General features: G+C 50.2%; 1 protein-coding gene and 1 long non-coding RNA gene across 6 annotated transcripts; one reads left to right on the top strand and one right to left on the bottom strand.

Annotated features, from left to right (window-relative positions):
* Window positions 1-4336: 4336 nt before the first annotated feature.
* On the top strand, window positions 4337-8732 carry LOC136120059 (uncharacterized). The gene is made up of 2 exons (XR_010655731.1): window positions 4337-4437; window positions 8131-8732. It is a non-coding gene; the product is annotated as an uncharacterized lncRNA (long non-coding RNA).
* On the bottom strand, window positions 8058-17217 carry NR2F1 (nuclear receptor subfamily 2 group F member 1). Of its 5 annotated transcripts, none has more exons than XM_065873512.1 (4): window positions 17017-17129; window positions 16670-16893; window positions 13701-14228; window positions 8058-8587 (listed from the first exon to the last, which is right to left on the bottom strand). In XM_065873512.1, exons 1-4 carry the CDS (start codon window positions 17127-17129, stop codon window positions 8307-8309), a joined length of 1146 nt encoding a protein of 381 aa, XP_065729584.1. In that variant the 3' UTR covers window positions 8058-8306. The 5 variants fall into 5 exon arrangements, with proteins under 5 accessions (XP_065729584.1, XP_065729583.1, XP_065729585.1 ...); XM_065873511.1 differs by having other exon boundaries at window positions 16670-16973; window positions 17046-17129; XM_065873513.1 differs by having other exon boundaries at window positions 16670-16895; window positions 17046-17129.
* Window positions 17218-17467: the final 250 nt, after the last annotated feature.

The following is a 17467-nucleotide window of genomic DNA, read 5'->3' as shown; positions in this document are numbered from 1 at the left end:
GGGGTGAGTGAACAAACATAATGACCCGAGTACTTATGTCTATCCGGTTTACTCACTTAAACCCGAGGTATGTAACATCATGATAAATATTAATATCCACCTAGACAGCCCCGCCGTCCTCCTAAGCTCTCCCTTCCTGAGCGCTGCCCTTTACAAAAAGGCCAGAGACGAGGTTTTTAACATAAAATGCTGCAAATATGAAAAATAGGTCACCAATAAAATTGGTCTCAGCGTGGAGCGTAATTGCAACAAAGTGCCGCCGAGTGAAATCGAGGAGCAAGCTGGCTGAGGCCGCACAGTCGCGAACCATCTGGTGTGTATTAAAAGTGGTGCTGTAAATATTGCTGAGAGCTAATGCATTATCGGCTTCTATAAGTGCACAGGGCCTGTAAGCTTTCCATATGTTAGAATATGCAGATCGAGGGAGAGCAAAGAAAGGTGTCCTATCAATCACCGGCTTCTAAAGCATTGTTTTGCCCACAGTTTGTGGAATTTTGGCCCCAAAGTGTAGAATATTCCTTCCCATTCTCTCCTTCCCACCCCTGTCCCTTTCCCCTCTTCCCCCCGGTTGGCTTTCTCTCTTTTTCTCTAGCTCTTTCTCCCAGCTCCCTCCTTCCATCCCCTCCTCCTCTCTCCCTTCTCTCCAAGGGGATAGGACAGGCATTACTGACGTCACTTCACATCAGTAAAAGAGAGTAACTGTTTCAGAGAGAGGGAGAAAAAATTCATCTGTTTTTCATCAGTGCTAAAGTTTTGCCTTTTTAATAGGAATGAGCTGCCCAGCCTGAGTAGTCCTTCTGTTTTGAAGCTTTTGGGGGGTGGTAGAAGAGATTGCGAGGTGTTCTTCATCTCATGAGCTGAATCATCCTGTAAGCGATTCTAATGCCAGAATCAGCTCAAATAGATGAAACTAATTAAAATAAGATGCAAAGATGATGTCTTCTAGAGAAGATTTCACATCCACACCTACTAGGCAACTTTTGCCAAGGGGGGTGGAGGGCTTCTGGCTCCCTGACACTTCTGCTTGGAGTCCTGGAACTTCTTCCCTTCCCTCTGGTTCCTCTCTTCATAATTCCACCCCCCACATACCCAAACCGCCACACACAGCACAGCTAATAATTTTCCTGCTGTCACATTACTTTTCTAGGGAAAACAGTTAAGAGTCCTCCTTTTCCTGATGATACCCTGCATTCAAGAATTTACTATAATTACCCCCTCATCTCCTCTGAGCATCCCCCCCTCCCATATTCCTCACTAAAAGGTTTTACTCAAATCCTGTGCAAAGAAATTTCCCTACATTGTCCCACAGATCATATTCTCTTTCCCAAAGTTGTCCTTCTCACTTTCATTCTTCTTATTCCATGTCATCCTTCCCCTTCCCCATCCTCTCCACCACTCCCTCTTGTGCACACACAGTACAAACCTCCAGCACTTCCAGTGTGGATAAACCTGCTGGTCATGACAACACAAGTTCAATCAGCAAATAAATAAAACTCTTACTTTTTTTTTTTTGGCTGCCGGCTGCATTCCCCCTCTGGCCGTTGCCTCCTTTAATTATAGGAGCTACATTTCTTCCCTGGGAGACATTCGAGGGGATTTTTAGTTGGAAACTCGTTTCTGCTGAGTTATTTAGGAGCCAGGACCAGTGAGTGAGTGGCCCGTACTCAGAGGCTTTGAGTTAAGTGCAGATTGAGACATATCGAGTTCCCTCTAAAAGGATCATTTCATGTGGGAGGTTGGACACAAAGTTTGCACTCGTGACTGGCATTCCAGTGAGAGACATGCATATTTTAAAATAACAAAGCAAGCTAGAAAGAAGGCTTAGGGGAGGGGGAAAAACTTGGAAAGAAGTTACTAAGTGACAAACATCTGTCAACATGGGATAATTTGTACACTCCAGTGTAAAACTATCTGCCTCGTTTGATGGCGATCAAGGCACAGGATCTAGGAGAGCAAAGTGGATACATATTTATCCCTGTGAGATATGGTGAAAAGACATTTTCCCCCAGATAGGTGTAAGGTGATTAAAACTGCATGAATGAATATTATTTTTAAATGTTTCTTAGAATAGTGGAGGTCTCTAAAACTGCTTATTTCTGATGGTTAATACAAAACTAGAGCCTTTAATTTTGAAAGTTGTAGTTTATTTAAACAACAGACTGATAAAGTAAGAAGCAGGGCATTTATTATGAAAAATAAAAAGGAATTTTATCGTAACAAAAAACAAAAGCAAGGCAAAGAAAAAAGAGAAACAAAAAGCTCAAACAACCCCTGGTTGCTATATTCTAGAAATCCTTAACTAAAAGTACCGGCTTTACATGTGTATGTGAGCCAAACATATAAACATCCACCTCTCTGCGTGTCAACAAGGAGAAAAGGCAAAATATTTTCAGAGGATTTTCTGTCTCATTTAAGCTTGGAGTTTCAACAAGCATATTACACTTTGAGAGAGAAAAGCAAAAAAAGTTTCTTTTTTTAGGAGGGAAGTTTTTAAAAGCAGAGTAAAAGATCAGGCGAGATCCTGGCACGTCCTTTTTTTTTTTTTTTTTTTTAATACCCAGAATCTCCAACAACCACATGGAAGTTCAGGCTTCAGCTTCCACCGAGAAATCTTTTTCTCCTCCAGATCTGAAGACAAAAGGAGAGGAGGCCTGGTGGTGAGCGGGATATCTCTGTTAGTTGTCAGTGCAGGTCCATGGGTTAGGAATGCTAATGAGCCTCTTGGCCAGCTGAAGACTCGGTTCTCTCCCGTACACCCTGACGTTCACACACACTCAGGCTCGTGCATGCCGACTGACAAGCACACAGACAGAGGCTTGCGCATGACCCTGCCTCTCTCCTTTTTCCTCTGAGCCCAGAGATCGATCGCTGACGCCACCGTTGGGCCAACGCTTTATTTATCTGGCTGCGCAATGATATTTTCAGCCTTAAGCGTTATATACAGCAAATGTCTTCCTAAATCAACACAATAGGATAGCTTGCGGAGACCAGCCTGGTCTCTCTTAAAGAAATCCCTTGTTCTCTCTCTTTTTTCCCTCCCCTCCCTTACAGACACCCCTTCTCCTTTCCATCTTTACAACTGGGGCTATTTTATACGTTGGACTGGGGGGGATTTGATCTCTTTCTATCAGCTTGGTTGGAGGAGGCCTTAGCAGACTAGGAGATGGATAGACACATTATCCACCCATCACTGTGACCTCCATCAGGGGTTCCCTTGTCAGCCCGATACAACTGCCTAGACCTACTCTATTCACATGATCCGGATTTCGCAAAATTGGGGTGGAAGAGAAGGCGAGGGGTGGCCAGTCGAGTGTGCAACCTCGCACCGTGTTCATTGTTTTCTTTCCCCTCAGTTACATTCATAAACCTCTCTTCTGCATTGCACGTTATTTCTTTGTGCTTCAAAACTGAAACCACGTGCAGCCTTCTCCCCTCAGCGCACACAATAAATGCGCTGCCCCCTCCCCCAACCCATCACGCAACTATTTACATCTTGGTTACTCACTCTGCGCTCCGGCCCAGGAGGAGAGATTGGCCCCGCGGGACTAGGTGAGGCTTTGTGAAAGCATCTCTCAAATCGGTATCTCGGCCCCCTAACTCGGGGAGAGGCTCCTGAGCTCCCCTCCCGGCCTCCTCCCACCCCCTCCTCGCACAGGTGGTTGTGGCTTACTCTGGGAGAGATAGCACGGAGAACATCTAGGGAGAAAGGCAGCTCAGCTGTATCCGGCCGGGCCCGCCCGCTGCCCGCCCCACACCCTGGCCTGCCGGCTGCTGGGGGTCAGCGGTGGCGGCGAGCTCGTCTCCACGGGCCCCTGGTCCACGCGCCCTGGGCGCAGCGGAAACCGCGTAGGGAGCGGCCGCTCCCCTGGGAGCCTTCCAGACCCAGGTTCTCCCAGGCAAAGAAGTCCCACCATAAATAAATAAATAAATAAATAAAGTCCAAAGGCGGGGGGAGGGAGAGCTGGAAAATGGATTCGCTGACAAGGAGAGATAATAAATGAGAGGCGCTTTCAGATAGATATCTCAGACGTGAAATTGCGCCCAGCTGGTTGTGTAAGCAAACAAATAGTTTCATGTTAGGAACTCTCAACTTGTGGCTTGATGAATAGAACACGACAGAGGTAAATGGGTCTTTAACTCATTTAGGAATACAACTCTTTGGCTTTCCAAGTAAAAGGCCCAGTGACGCCACGAATCCTGAGCAGGCCCTCTAACAAGAGTTTTATTAGTTCCCACTTGTGTTTCCCTGAATCCCCTCCCCACGCTCCTTCACGGTTTCCCATTGCAGAGACATTCAGGTGATTTGTTCTGAGGAATCGAGGAGCTTACGAGGTGATTCTGCCGCTGTAGGAGATACAAGGACTGCCTACGAGCGGAGGAGGAGAAGCAGGATTTTTTAAAAATAAACTTTTGCACACTCCAAGCAGACGGGCTCAGGTAGGCTTGGGTGCAGGGGCCTCCAGATCCCCAGCGCCTCTGAGCGCAAAGTTGGGCGGAGGGGCTTCCAGGAGCGGACGGAGACCCTTTGCGGCTGCCAGAGACCAGGCGCCTGAACCGACCGAGGTGCAGAGTTCCGGAAGCCCAAGGTGGTCCTGGTGGCCGGGAGGGAGGCCGATCCCCACCCCCGGGCTTCCGCCAGGCCTGGCCGCAGGTTGGGATGTGCATGTCGGGGCAAAGGTCATATTTTAAGTCCTTTGCGCCAGTCCTTGTCCCTCCGCGGCAGATGAGGCGCAGCTATAGTCCCTAGAAATTGCCGGAGGAGAGCAAGTCCCAAGACAGCCTTTTTTGGTGCTTTCAGCAAAGTTTGTTGTTAAAGTAGTTTAAACCGACTTCAAAGCCCCTAAAATTCTCAACGTTTGACTTTCATATGTCACAGGTAATTTCCAGAGGGAAGTCACCTTGTGTGGGACACTCTCCAACTGTTAACATGGGTTTCCTCTGACCCTGGGGGTGCCCGTCGGTTCTACTCCACCCAGTTCACCCAGCCCCACTCTCCTGAGTCCTCCAGCGGACTTTCTGGGCTACACCTGCCTGCAGCCTCACACCTGGGTTCCAGGGCTCCCCCTGGCGCTTGGCTCTAAGGTGGCTCAGTGCTCAGGGGCCTCCGGGCAGCCACCCAGGCAGAGGAGACTCCCACCTGCTCCACGTGGCCTTCTGCCCAGCGGCTCCAAGGGTCTGAGGTGGCACGGGATCCTGAGGGGGCACCCCGGCCTCTAGTGGGCTGTTGCTCCACACTGCGAGGGGCCCCCGGGCTGCTCGGCCCTTAGCTCCCCCGCCATGGCCACTGGTAAGCCCGGCCAAGGAGATTTTAGATGGCCGGGAGCGGAGACGACGCTTCCTGTTTGTCGGAAGCTTCACCCGGTGGCTTAGATGCCTGTCTCAGTTCGTAAACCTTCCCTTAGCCCGAGCAGATTCATGGGGCCCAACTGCGCGCTCTGAGAATGGAAAGCCTCAGGTTGCGGACAGCCTGTCCTGCTCTGCAGGGGCGTCCACATGGCCCCTGGGAAGGCTCCTTCTCTCTGGCTGAGACGCACAGAGAGCTCTGAAGATGACTGTCTTTCTGTGTTTAATGCAGGCGGGGACTACCCCAGCCACCAAGGAGACAGCGGAGGAGAAACCCACTGCCCGCAAATCCCAGAAATGGCCTCTGAGCATCTCTTGCTCGTCCCCAGGGCCTCCTGGTTCCTAGACCAAACCTGTGAGGGAGTCTGTGAGGCCACAGGAAGGCCTGCTTTTCTTCCTAGGCTGTGCTGGTCACCCCCCACCCCCACCCCTCCAGCTTAGGCCCAGGCTTAGAAAGGTCACTGGGATTCCCCAGGCTGTAGGCAGTTGAGCAAGAGACAAGGTAGCACTGTCAACTCTGAGCCCTGGAACAAGTGCTTCCTACACCCTGGGCCTCGGCTTCCTGGCCAATCCCACTTTGGGTGCCTTACGCTTGGGCCTCCATATTGAAATTAATTGAAAAATACGTTTCTGACCTACGAAAATGTTTATCTGTTTTCATCAGAGGGATCACACTGTAATGAATATATTTACATCTCATTTCAAGAAAGGTAGGAAAGATCGGTGAGTGCTTGGAGGCAGCTTGGCTCCCTTCAGCAGCCCCCCGCAGCAGCCCAGCCCACCCTAATCCCCCCACTCCCGGGAAGGCTCCCTGAGACTTCCTGGGGGGCAGTCAGTGGTTAAATACGAGTTCTTCCCACGCTCCTCCTGCCTTGGGTGCCCAACCTGCAAAGCAGTCAGCCTAGACCCAAAATCATTGCCCCTGGGTGTGGTGCAAAGGACGAGGCCCAGGGCCGGGTGGGACCTGCTGGAAGGGAGGAGGGCCCCAGGGGCTCCACACCCCACATACCCTATCCGTCTAGCTGCCCTAGGGCTCGGGCCGGTCCCCAGGCGGACCTGCAGGGTCTTCTTCACAGAAAGCGGTGGCATTGCCGGGCTGCTCTGGCCCCAGAATATTAAAACCTTAGGTGGATTGGAGCTTGTTCATGCATTTTTAAAGGGGTGAGGCCACCTGGAGACTTCTAGACGGCAAATTGAGAGCAAAACTTTGCCACTGCCTTCAGAAAGTAAAGCTCTTGCCTCATCCGTGCCTGTTTGGGGCTGGGGGAGAAGGTGAGGGAAGAGGTGAAGAGGTGTTATTTTAAAAGACCTGGCTTTATTAATATGTTAAGAAAAAGCTCCCTTGGCAATATATGTTCTCACAGTGCCAACTTGGATCCTATAAAACATTCATGCTCCGAAAGCTGCTACAGAGAGCAGACCCACACACACACCAAAGGGGAGACGTCAGCAGGGGGTTGCTACCCTGAAAGGGCCACTAAGACTCACACACCGCTTCTGGAAAGAATCTGCTCCAGCCCAGCTGCTGGACTCCCAGGTTCCAGGTCCACACTCCTAAGTGCCACAGTGGGGCCCTTCCAGATGCCCCACAGAGCTAGAGGGCCCTCCCGGGAAACCCCTGTGACAGGGTCTGGAGTGAAGGGCAAACTGTAGCCAGATATAGCGGACCGCAGGAGGAGCAAAGCCAGGGCTCGCAGCTGAATCCCCAGCTTTCTCTCCCAGAGCTGGGAAGAGGCTGACCCTCCAGTCACAGATGAGATGCAGAGGTGTCAGAGTGGCCCTCTCCATGCTGAACCCCCCCACTGTCAGGGCTCCATCCTCTCCAGCCAGGCAAGTTCCCACCTGCAGATACTGAAACAGGCAGCGCAGAGACTCAACCCCGAGGGACCGGGCCTGCTCCAGCCTCCTGGCCAGCTGCGTGCTGGCTGCCCACCACCTACAAGGTCACAGTGGCTGCTGCCGGCACCGAAGTGCCCTGCCACCCCCCCCCCACTCTGTCCCACGCAGAGCCTGGCCTTCCACATTTACAAAACCAAAGCAGCTGCTTGCTTTTAGGAAATAAATCTAGCCAACTTGGTAATGGACCTTAAAAGTTTTCCCCCTCACCCCGCCATTCTAATAATAATCGGAGTGGAAATTAATTGGAGGGTTCTCTTGCACTGATGACATCTGTCAAGCAACCAGACACGTGGGTTTTGCTAAATTCTTTTATTTTTTGTTTAAATTTTCACTTCAATTTTAATTCTTGAAGAACAGCCTCGACAACATATATCGCACTCATTATAAGAAGCAAAGGGTTATATCAAAAATTATTAGTATAGAATCACAGGAAATCTGGTTTGGAACCAGAAAAAAATACAAAACAGATATAGATACATAGACACAGGACAATTTTTTTAATAATTATTTGGAAAATGTTATTTTCCCCTAATTCTTGTTTCTTTTTTATGTGCATACGATGTTTAAATTTTACAAAAAAATGAAAATAAAGACTAATATTTTACAAAATGAATAACAATGTGTGTGTGTGTGTGTGTGCGTGTGTGTGTGTTTCTACATAGGATTCGGTCCACTTCCATGTGTGTTTTCTGTACAGAATATATCCACATCTGTCCACAATAAATCCTGGAAGGTCCGTTAGTCTCCTTCTGTTTTATTAAAATTTTCATGGTCCTCTCTTCCAAATTTTTTTCTTTTTCTCATCAGACACAAGGTCTTTTTCCTTTCCTTTCCAACGTGTCCACAGATCTGACACTAAAAAGAGTCTCTTTTTCTCCTGGTTTGCAGCTCGGGTTGCATTTCTGCACGGTGGGCTGCTCCTGTCGCCCTGGCCCTCCTCCCCGCTGCCCGGCCCACCGCACCCTGCATCGGCCGCCTGGTGTCCCCGCGGCATTGGAGTCCACGGCCCCCCGCCGGTCCTGTGAGTCTCTAGGGGGTGGGGGCAGGTGGGAAGCGCCCAAGGTCTAGGAGCACTGGATAGACATGTAAGGCCAGTTGAAGCTGCTCCCAGACAGTAACATATCGCGGATGAGAGTTTCGATGGGGGTTTTACCTACCAAACGGACGAAGAAGAGCTGCTCGATGACCGAGGAGGATACGGTGCGCAGCGAGGGCAGTCGTAGTAGCAGTTTGCCGAAGCGGCTGGGCTGGTTAGGGTACTGGCTCCTCACGTACTCCTCCAGCGCGCACTGCGACTTCTCCTGCAGGCTCTCGATGTGGGCAGCGTCCGACAGGCCACAGGCATCTGCCCAAGCAGCCACCGGAAGGAGAGACAAGGGGAGGGGGCACACGGTTAGGTCAGCGGACAGCAAAGTCACAAACAGCAAGCCGTTCATTTTATTTTTTTTTTCTTTTAAGGAGCCAAGGGGAAAAAATAGAAATAGAAGGAAGAAGAAAAGAAATCCTCCCTGCCATGCCTCCCTACTCCTTCTTCACTATTTCCTTCCCCCGGCCCCCAACACAAATACAAACAAATCAAACTCCCACCAGGCCTGGGGAGCTGGAGAGACAGGCACACACTTGAAGAGGCAGCAACCTCTCCAGTCCCTTTGTTTCTCCTCTTTCACCTTTGGATTAAATAATGTACGATGCTGGAGCCATGTTTGCTGTACACAGCAACCTGTCCTCCACCTTCAGGGGAGCATCTTTTCCGCTGTGCTCATTAAAGGGAGGATTTCTGCCCCTTCTGGCCCTGGTTTTGGGGTGTTCAGGAGCCCTGACTAAATATGCAGCCTGGAAGGCAGTTCTAAAATGCTTCTTGGAGTCCCCCTCTCAAACCTAAATGACCCCAAGCAGAAACCTCAAGGAGAACCTAGATTGTATAGTGAATAGACACATGCGAGGGGGTAAGAAATCATAGGCTGGCAGGGCCTGGCATCAGATCAAGCTCCTGCTTTGGCAATAGAGGATTTGCGATCCACTCTCTATGCAAGCAAGAGCTCTGCAGCAAATCCTCAGCCAGGGTGAACACTTCTATCTGTGCCTTAGATCACGTAATTGAAAATTGGTCACATCTCTGTAAGCTGTATGATAATCAGAAGGAATATGGCTCAGTTACTCCAGGCTGCAGAAAAGGAGACAACTTCAGCGATCAGACACAAAGCTGGACTGGAGGCAGCTGCTTCAGAACTGGGAGGTGGGGAGTTGAGGGGGGATTTGGGGAGATAGGCTTGCTGTGGCAGGACCTGTACCCAAGGAAACATCTCATAACCTGTGTGTTTAATCTCACATCAACCAAGGGCTCTTCTTGGTCTACTAAAACTATTTCAAGACAGCAGTTTATACTGTATCAACTAACTAGAGGCAAGCAAATGGAGGGGAAGGTGGAATCAGAGGAATGAAGTGAAGGCTTCCTCTCTTGGTTCAAACACCCATGTTGTTTCCTGTATTAATAATAAATATTTTAAAAACAGGAAGATCACAGAGGAGCCCTTAGCCAGTCAGGAGGTCGACTAGAGATCAAAGGCAGAGTTTGCTAATATATAGATCTGGAAAGAAATTCATGCATGGCAATGCCCCCAAAAGGACACTGTATAATTGTGAATGGATAAGTGTGACCCTGAGAAGACACAGCAAATGATTCAAAGCGAAACCTGGGTCTGCTGAGTTTCTGAGCTTTATGTCTCCATTTCAAGAACTGGGATTTGTAAAGCATTCTAACACCTTCATCTACAAGGCTATGGCCTTGAGCAAAAATACAAATAAAACTAGTGATAATTCAGGAACTTCTGAGGCAGGTCTCCTTTGACCCCAGATCCAGATTGGGTTCCTCTCAGATGTCTAATTACTCTAGCCAGCCATTTGGGTGCAGTCACACTAGCCTGACCTGGGAAGTCAGTGAGATTTTATGGCTAGCAGGATGAGGGCAGGAACAGTTTGGGGCTTCCATGCTTAGAGAGGGGACCCTGAGGGTCTGCCCTTGGCTTTGCTTCCTAACCTAGTCCTGCTGAATGACCACCACGCAGACTCTTATTTACATATATCTTGTTTGACATGCATTCTCTGCCCCTTATGCCACAGGATCCCTCTCAGCCTCAGAGAATGCAGTATGAAAGGGACCCACTGATACCCCAGCAGGTTTTTTTTTTTTTTTTTTTTTTTTTTTTAAAAAAAAGACCATATGGAGTCTCCTCAGGTTTGTAAAATATTTATCTGATATTTACACTTAGGGCCCCCAGGGTGCAAGGTCACTACCCTTCCCCCAGCTAGGCTACTCCAAGGGAGAGAAGCCCAGGAAAGGCATGCCTGGGCCCTGTGTTGGCTGCATCGAGTTCTTTCCTCCTCTGAAGGCAGAATGCCTGTAGCTGGGCCCCACTGCAAAGTGCCATCCGGCCAGCCCTGTAGCCTCCCTCGGGCAGGAGCCCTAATTTGGGCTTGGTTTCCCACTCTAGATATTCATTCCTACTTTGGATATTTCTGCAACAGAATTCCCCCAACTGTGGACTGACAGACAGTATGAGCTCTCAGATCAATCGTCTGGTTGTGGTAGCGAAACTAGGTGAGCAGGGGGTGTGATGCAGTACATATTTACACTCCATGAGTTATACCCAGATAAGAAAAGGAGGCAGAATGTGCAAAACCCATGTCTCGCTTTTTATATGGTAGTGTCAATGTGGGAAACCTCAATATTTCTTCTACAGTATCTGGAAAAGAAATTATGTAAATAAATAACCATTACCGCTCAGGCCCTCCCAGCTTAGCCTTTGTAGTGCAGAGAATGTATTTCATGTTGTGCCTTCAGAAGAGTTTAGTGTTCAGGAAATATAGATGTAATCAGCTGCCATAACTAGAAATCAAAGTTATTATTGTGCTGAAAATGGATTTCTTGTATTTATGTTAACTAGAAGGCTCCTTTCGGGGAAAGTCTCATTTATCTGAGAGAATATTTAGGTGTATGAATTAATGAATTTTTTTAAAAAAGTAAGTTCAGGTCATGACCTAGTCCTTGGATACTGTCCAGAATATTAAGGATTAAACATACCATCCGGAGGCCAAATGTGAAAACCACCACAGGGAACCCCCGTGCCAGCTTCAAATACTTATCCGGAGTAAACCTCGTTGGACAATATGTCTAAAACTGTCTTTTCCATCATTCAAAGTTTGCTTAAAAGTTGGATGACTTTGAGAAGGCTTCCCATGAATTCCCTTCTGGCTAGCAATCAAAACAAGTTTAGTCAAAAGTGGAAATGTGTTGTATGGATGAGGGGGGTGAATTACTACTGACAGCTCTATTTCCACTTTCAGATATTCTTCTTGCAATTTTTCCAACAAAATAATGTTATTGTTCACTTCTCGGCCTCCCTTACACCTTGAAGACTTGGTTTAAGAAATATCTTTGTGAAAACTTTTTTTTAAAGGAACACTTTTCACAGGGACATTTTAGGGTGGAAAGTTGAAAGGAAAGCATGAATAATTCCACAGTCTTCCTTACAGCCTGCACAGTCCTTGCCTCTCTCTGGGAAAGGGCAGGAGATCAGAAAAGTCAAGGGGGTTCAAAGAACCTTAGGGGGGGGGGACAAGGAAAAGGGAGGGAGACTTTTCTTGAGAAGACCTCTGTCCAGCTCCAAGTCACATTTCTGCTTCAAGACACCTCACTGGATGAGATTTTAAAACCCCAGCTTCCCCGACACTGGCTTGCTTCCTGATTAATTTGGCTAAAGAGCTGGGTAGTGGAGAGCCAGACAGGCCCCAGGCCTGCCAGAGCTAAAGCAGCCGGGTCGCTGCTTCCCAGGCTCTTTGTCACTTTTGAAAAACACGTTTCCATCAAGAAGACTTATTAAGATAAAATGCATTCAAACACCGAGGAGGCTATTCAATAAATCTTCCATTTGTTTTAAGGTTCACACTTTATCCTCTTGCAAAGAATAACTCCCTCTCCCACTAGCAGACCTGCATTTGCACTGAAAGTAAAAGGGGGGCAGTCCAAGTCCACAGCTCAGGCCACCCTGCATACAAATGAGATGCTCTTGTCTAAACAAATTATCTGCTGTTCAGATCGATATTAATACTACATTTGCTACATTACAATATTGTGCAAATTTAAGAGTCATTTTAATACAATGTAAATATGATTCTTCACGCATGAAAGCCAGGAAATATTGATAGATTATACCACTGCTTACTGTTCAACGAGGCCTTGGGAAAGGGGTTTTGCCATCTCTGCTCAAGAGTGGTTTTAATTTGGCCTTTGGAGGTCCTGCCTCTAGGATAGATTTATTAGGATGGTTTATTTGTTCTCTGAATGGAGGAATTAAAAACAATAGCGCCAATAATGGTGGTAAACCGGCAGCTAACCCTACTCACAGTGGGCAAGGCCCGAGACCCAGTTTAGCAGCTCTGTTCCCCACCAGCGTCCTTTCTGGCTTTGTTTTTATTTCCCCCCATTACCTGCTGTCCTGGGTGTTTATATGTTTCCCTCTTGCAGGTTACAATAATAAAAGGGGGGCAGTGTTCTCAGAGGCTCGGACCAGAGCCTTCAAAGGCAACATTAATGCATTTTCCTGGAAGTTAATTTGAACCATCTATCATAAGAGAAATTGTTAACATGCATGTTACCACTGCCTACATTTAATTTGATATTTTTAAGGCACTCTGTTAAATTTCCAATGTTCGTGCATTTTGCGTGGCTATGAGATTTATCTCCGGGACGGGAATCCTCCCATACTTGCGGGTTCTACAGTATTGCTTTTGTTTTTCATCTTTCTTGATTAGATCGAATACGTTTTTTACGACCCTCAATAACCTCAGCAACTGCAAACATGAATGGTTTCCGATAAGGGAAAATCAGGATGCAATAAAGCGGGATTATTTATGATTTATTTGCCCGTACTCCTCTCTTTCTCCCTCTCTGTGTCTCACTGTGTCGGAAAAGTCAGCCAGGGAGCGTGCCACACAGAGGAGAAAGCCACATTCCCACGTTCTCTTCCTTCCCTCTCCTCCCTCAGAAACGCTGAGCTCCGGCACACACGCACACGCACATCGCACACACATGCACACCGCACACACGCGCAGCCAGACGGATCCACGGCACCGCCTCCCCGCCCCACCCCCCGCCAGCCACGCGCCCGCCGCCGCCGCCGCAGCCGCGGCCCCGCGCGGGACTCCAGGCCGCCAGGCCGGGCCACCTAGCCGCCCGCGCCCGCGCCGCCTCAGCTCCCGCACCGCGGCGCTCCGAAGATGGCAGCGGCGCCGCTGGCCGCTTCCCCGCGCGGGGGCCACAGGTCCCGGCCAGGCCGGAGGTCCGGCAAGGGCCCGGCCGCGGCGGGTGCAGCGGCGCAGCGCAGGAGGCCGGGCCCGAGCGGAGCGGGGCCTGCGGGCGCTCCCGGCGCGGCCTGCCCTCCCAGCGGCCGCAGCCTCACCTGACGTGAACAGCACGATGGCTTTGAGGCAGCTGTACTCGGCCGAGTCGACGTGCAACGCCTTGAGCTTCTCCACCTGCTCCTGGAAGATGCGGATGTGGTCCATGAAGGCCACGACGCGGTCGGCGGACATGGGCGAGGCGTGCAGGCCGGCGGCGGCCAGCAGCGGCGCCACGTGCAGCGGCATGGAGCACTGGGCTGCGTTGAGCACGAACAGCTCGCTCCAGGTCAGGCGTAGCAGGGACACCTGGTCGGTGATCTGCAGATCCGGGAAGAAGGGGATGTTGCGGGCCCACTCGACGGCGCTGAAGAGCAGGCGCGCGGCCAGCTCGCAGATGTTCTCGATGCCCATGATGTTGTTGGGCTGCATGCATTGGCTGCCGTAGCGCGACGTGGGGTAGGGCTCCGCGCGCAGCAGCAGCGAGATGTAGCCGGACAGGTAGCAGTGGCCGTTGAGGGGGTCCCCGTTGGTGAGTGCGTACTGGCCTGGATTGGGTTGAGTTGGAGGCATTCTTCCTCGCTGAACCGCTGACGAAAAGAAAGAGAGAAAAGAGGCAATGTGCATCCAGGGGGCTTGCGAACATCCCGTGCCGCAGCGCACCCGACACAATGCGGAGGTTCTTCCCGCAGCCACAAGCGCCCCGGAGCATCTCCTTTGGCGCTCGCTCTCACAGCCCATACCCGGAGGCAATCTGGGGTGAAGCCCTCCAGCTCCGCGGCTCGGTATGCCCAGCCGTCTCCTGCGCCCCTGGCCACCCCAGCCCTGCCAGAACTAGGCCTGAGTTACGGGCCCCCAGCCCGGTATGGCCAAGAAAATGCCACCCAGCCCCTCGACCACCAACAAGTCACACACAGATTAATGAAATCCCACTCACCCCTCCAGAAGGAACCAAATCAGGGTAAAACAAAAACAAAAACAGGCGAAACCAGAGAAAGGTTGTGGTTCTAGGCAAATGCCTAGCTGCCTCTTCATTTGCAAGCAAGCTGGTTTTGCTCAAAATGTTTCCATATTCTCTAAAAATGCTACGGAATTATCCTTAAAATAGATACAAGTTACATACCCTACTAACCACTTAACAACTTTTGAAGAGAAAACAAGTATCCTGCACCCCTCCCCTATCCCCTCCTCCCCATCGCCCCACACAAGGTTCTCACTGTTAAAAGCAACAAAAAATTGAAAAAAAATCAAGAAAAAAGTTGAACTTACAGTAGCCAAACATTATTGAAAAAAGTGGAAAATATAATTAATGTCTGTCCTGCGCGGTGCCACTGCAACCTGCAGCCAGCTTTTGCCCAGTGAATGCACGAGCTTGCAACTGCAAAAACACTGGATTCATTAACCATCTGAATGCAAAACGTAAGCATGCTTTGAGTTCTTAAAGCTGACCAAAGTTTTTTTTTTTTTTTTTAATGTGTATGTTTTACTTCAACAGTGCCAGCGTTTTAAATTGCCATGTAAACAAAGACAACTTTAGGAAAAGTTAGGGCTACTGAACTCTCCCCCCCAGCAAATTAATATAGATATGTCCATGTACACGTAGCTATCTTACTTCAGGTTATACACTATTTTCTTAAGTTTGCATTGATTCTAATTTTAATGCAAGCCCCAGTGCAATTTAAGCTCTTGAAACATAATGGCTAGAATACTTTTTTCTAATTACAGTTTTGAACTTGGCAGTTATTTTTCAATTAAATGAGAGTACAATTCAAAGTTTTTTGTTTTGTTTTGTTTTTTGTTTCTCAGATGCCTATAAAATCTCCCTGGAGCTAGAAATGAAGTCATATTTGCCTGCTCCTTGAGATCTGAAGGAATTCAATTTCTTTTCTTGTGGCATATAAAATATAATTTTAAAGTCAGTTACAAGAAGGAGTAATCTACATTCTACAAAATTGACTGGATCACTAATTTGACTATAAGACATCTTTAATGATTGTCAGGAGATAAACTTTAATTGTAAATGGCTAGATATATTTATAAGAAAAGTGCTGCATCTCTTGCCACATGAACATGAAGCATATTAAATACAACATCAAAAGTTGTGTTAAAAGAAACCAAAGCCATACAACACAGGGATTAAATGATGTGGAAGCTCATGCCAGCTGCAGTCTATGCATTATAGCCAAATCAGAAGGATCGGTAAATGCCGCTGTAAATTGTAATTTGTATGCAGTATTTAAGCAGAGGGTGGAGTTTGGTGAAGAAATAAAACGAGTATCATGCTTTAAAAAAAAATGACACAACTATGAAAGCACGGTTCAGTCACAAACTTTCCTTTGAAAGTAGAGGGGTGAAAACAAGGCTACAGCTCTGGAGGAGGCGGCCCCAGCTCGGTGAAGAGGAGAGGGAACCAGTGAACAGGCCAGAAGCCCCCCTTCCCCCCTAATTAGACCTACAAGTGCAATAAATCTCACTCCTCTTTTTCCAAGCTAAGCTTCCAAAAGGATGATGCAGTAATGAATCTATGGTTCAGAGTACTCCAGTCTCCAGCCCTCCCCCATTTTAAATAAAGGGCATGAAGAGGTGGAGGGGAAAGTGGAATGAAAAAACACAGAAACAGAGTTTTCCGGGGGAAATAAGCACCCCTCCCCAAGTTCATGCCAGCCCAGCCCCAAGCATCCTCACGCACACGCGGGAAAGAGACACGCACCGAGCACATCCAAGACAGAGGGAGGGAATTTAAGCCACAGCTCACGATCCCAGGGACAAAATCCTGAGCAGGCAGAGGGTGGGGTGGAGGAGCCGGGGAGAGGAGCGCAGGCCGGGAGGGGGAGGCAGCGGCAGCGAGCTGGGGTGGGTGGGGGCGGCTGGAGACGCCGGGGGAGGAAGGTAGCGGGGACAGGGGAAGCTGGGACGGGCCGGGACCGCAGGAACCCCAGCCCCATACAGCAGCCACCCCCGCGAGAGAGAAAGAAAGAGGGCCGGGGAGGCGGGCGAAGCTCAGGGAGAGAAGCACAGAATAAATATTCACCTTCCCGCCTCATGCCCACTTTGAGGCACTTCTTGAGGCGGCAGTATTGGCACTGGTTGCGGTGGTGCTGGTCGATGGGACAGTTCCTGTTGGCACGGCATGTGTAAGTTAAGTTCCTGCGGACGCTCCTCTTGAAGAAACTTTTGCAGCCCTCGCAGGTGAACTGGCCGTAGTGCTTGCCGCTCGACTTGTCCCCGCACACCACGCACTCGATGTGCTGCTGGCTCTGGCCCGAGCCGGGCGGTCCCTGGCCCTTGTCCCCTGCCGTGCCGGGGGTGGCGGGCGCTCCGGGCTGGCCCGGGGTCTGCGGCGTGTGCGGCGCGCCCGAGCCCGCCTGCTGCTGCTGCTCGCCGGCGCCGCCGCCGCCGCGGGCCGCCTGCGCTGCGGGGTTGGGGCCGCCGGGGTTGCCCCCGGCCACGTCGTCCTGCGGATCTCGCCAGCTGCTAACTACCATTGCCATATCTTTGGGCCCGGGGAGCGCTGGGGGGAGCCGAGCTGCTCGCCGAGGGCCGCGGGGCGCGCGGGCGCGCTGGGAGGGGAAGGGGAAGGGGAAGGGGGGAGGGGGAGGGGGCGGGGGGGCCCGCCCGGCGCCCCGGGGTCGCGGGAGCCGAGCCCGAGCCGGGCACCAGCCGCTGCCTCCGCCGCCGCCGCCGCCGCTGCCGCCGCTACTGCCTCGGCCGCCCCGCTGCTGCTGCGCGCCCGCCCGCCCGGCTGGCGTTTTGTTGTGGTTCCTGCTGTTTTCTTTCTCTCTTTTTGCAGCCCCCCCAGGCTCTCAGGCTCCCCCCCCAACACCCCTGC

The sequence above is a fragment of the Phocoena phocoena genome, chromosome 3, assembly GCF_963924675.1.
Source record: "Phocoena phocoena chromosome 3, mPhoPho1.1, whole genome shotgun sequence".
Lineage (NCBI taxonomy): Eukaryota > Metazoa > Chordata > Mammalia > Artiodactyla > Phocoenidae > Phocoena > Phocoena phocoena.
The sequence above is the reverse complement of the archived record's forward strand: the minus strand, read 5'-3'. Positions and strand labels throughout refer to the sequence as shown.

Bases quoted from the DNA above. Each gene is read 5' to 3' on its own strand.
- NR2F1 (XM_065873509.1), bottom strand. From the start codon at position 17,129: ATGGCAATGGTAGTTAGCAGCTGGCGAGATCCGCAGGACGACGTGGCC. The intron at 14,229-16,669 runs GTGAATATTTAT...TCTTTTCGTCAG, and splicing joins AGTGGGCATGAGGCGGGAAG to CGGTTCAGCGAGGAAGAATG. The intron at 8,588-13,700 runs GTGAGGCTGCGG...CTGCTTGGGCAG, and splicing joins CATCGTGCTGTTCACGTCAG to ATGCCTGTGGCCTGTCGGAC.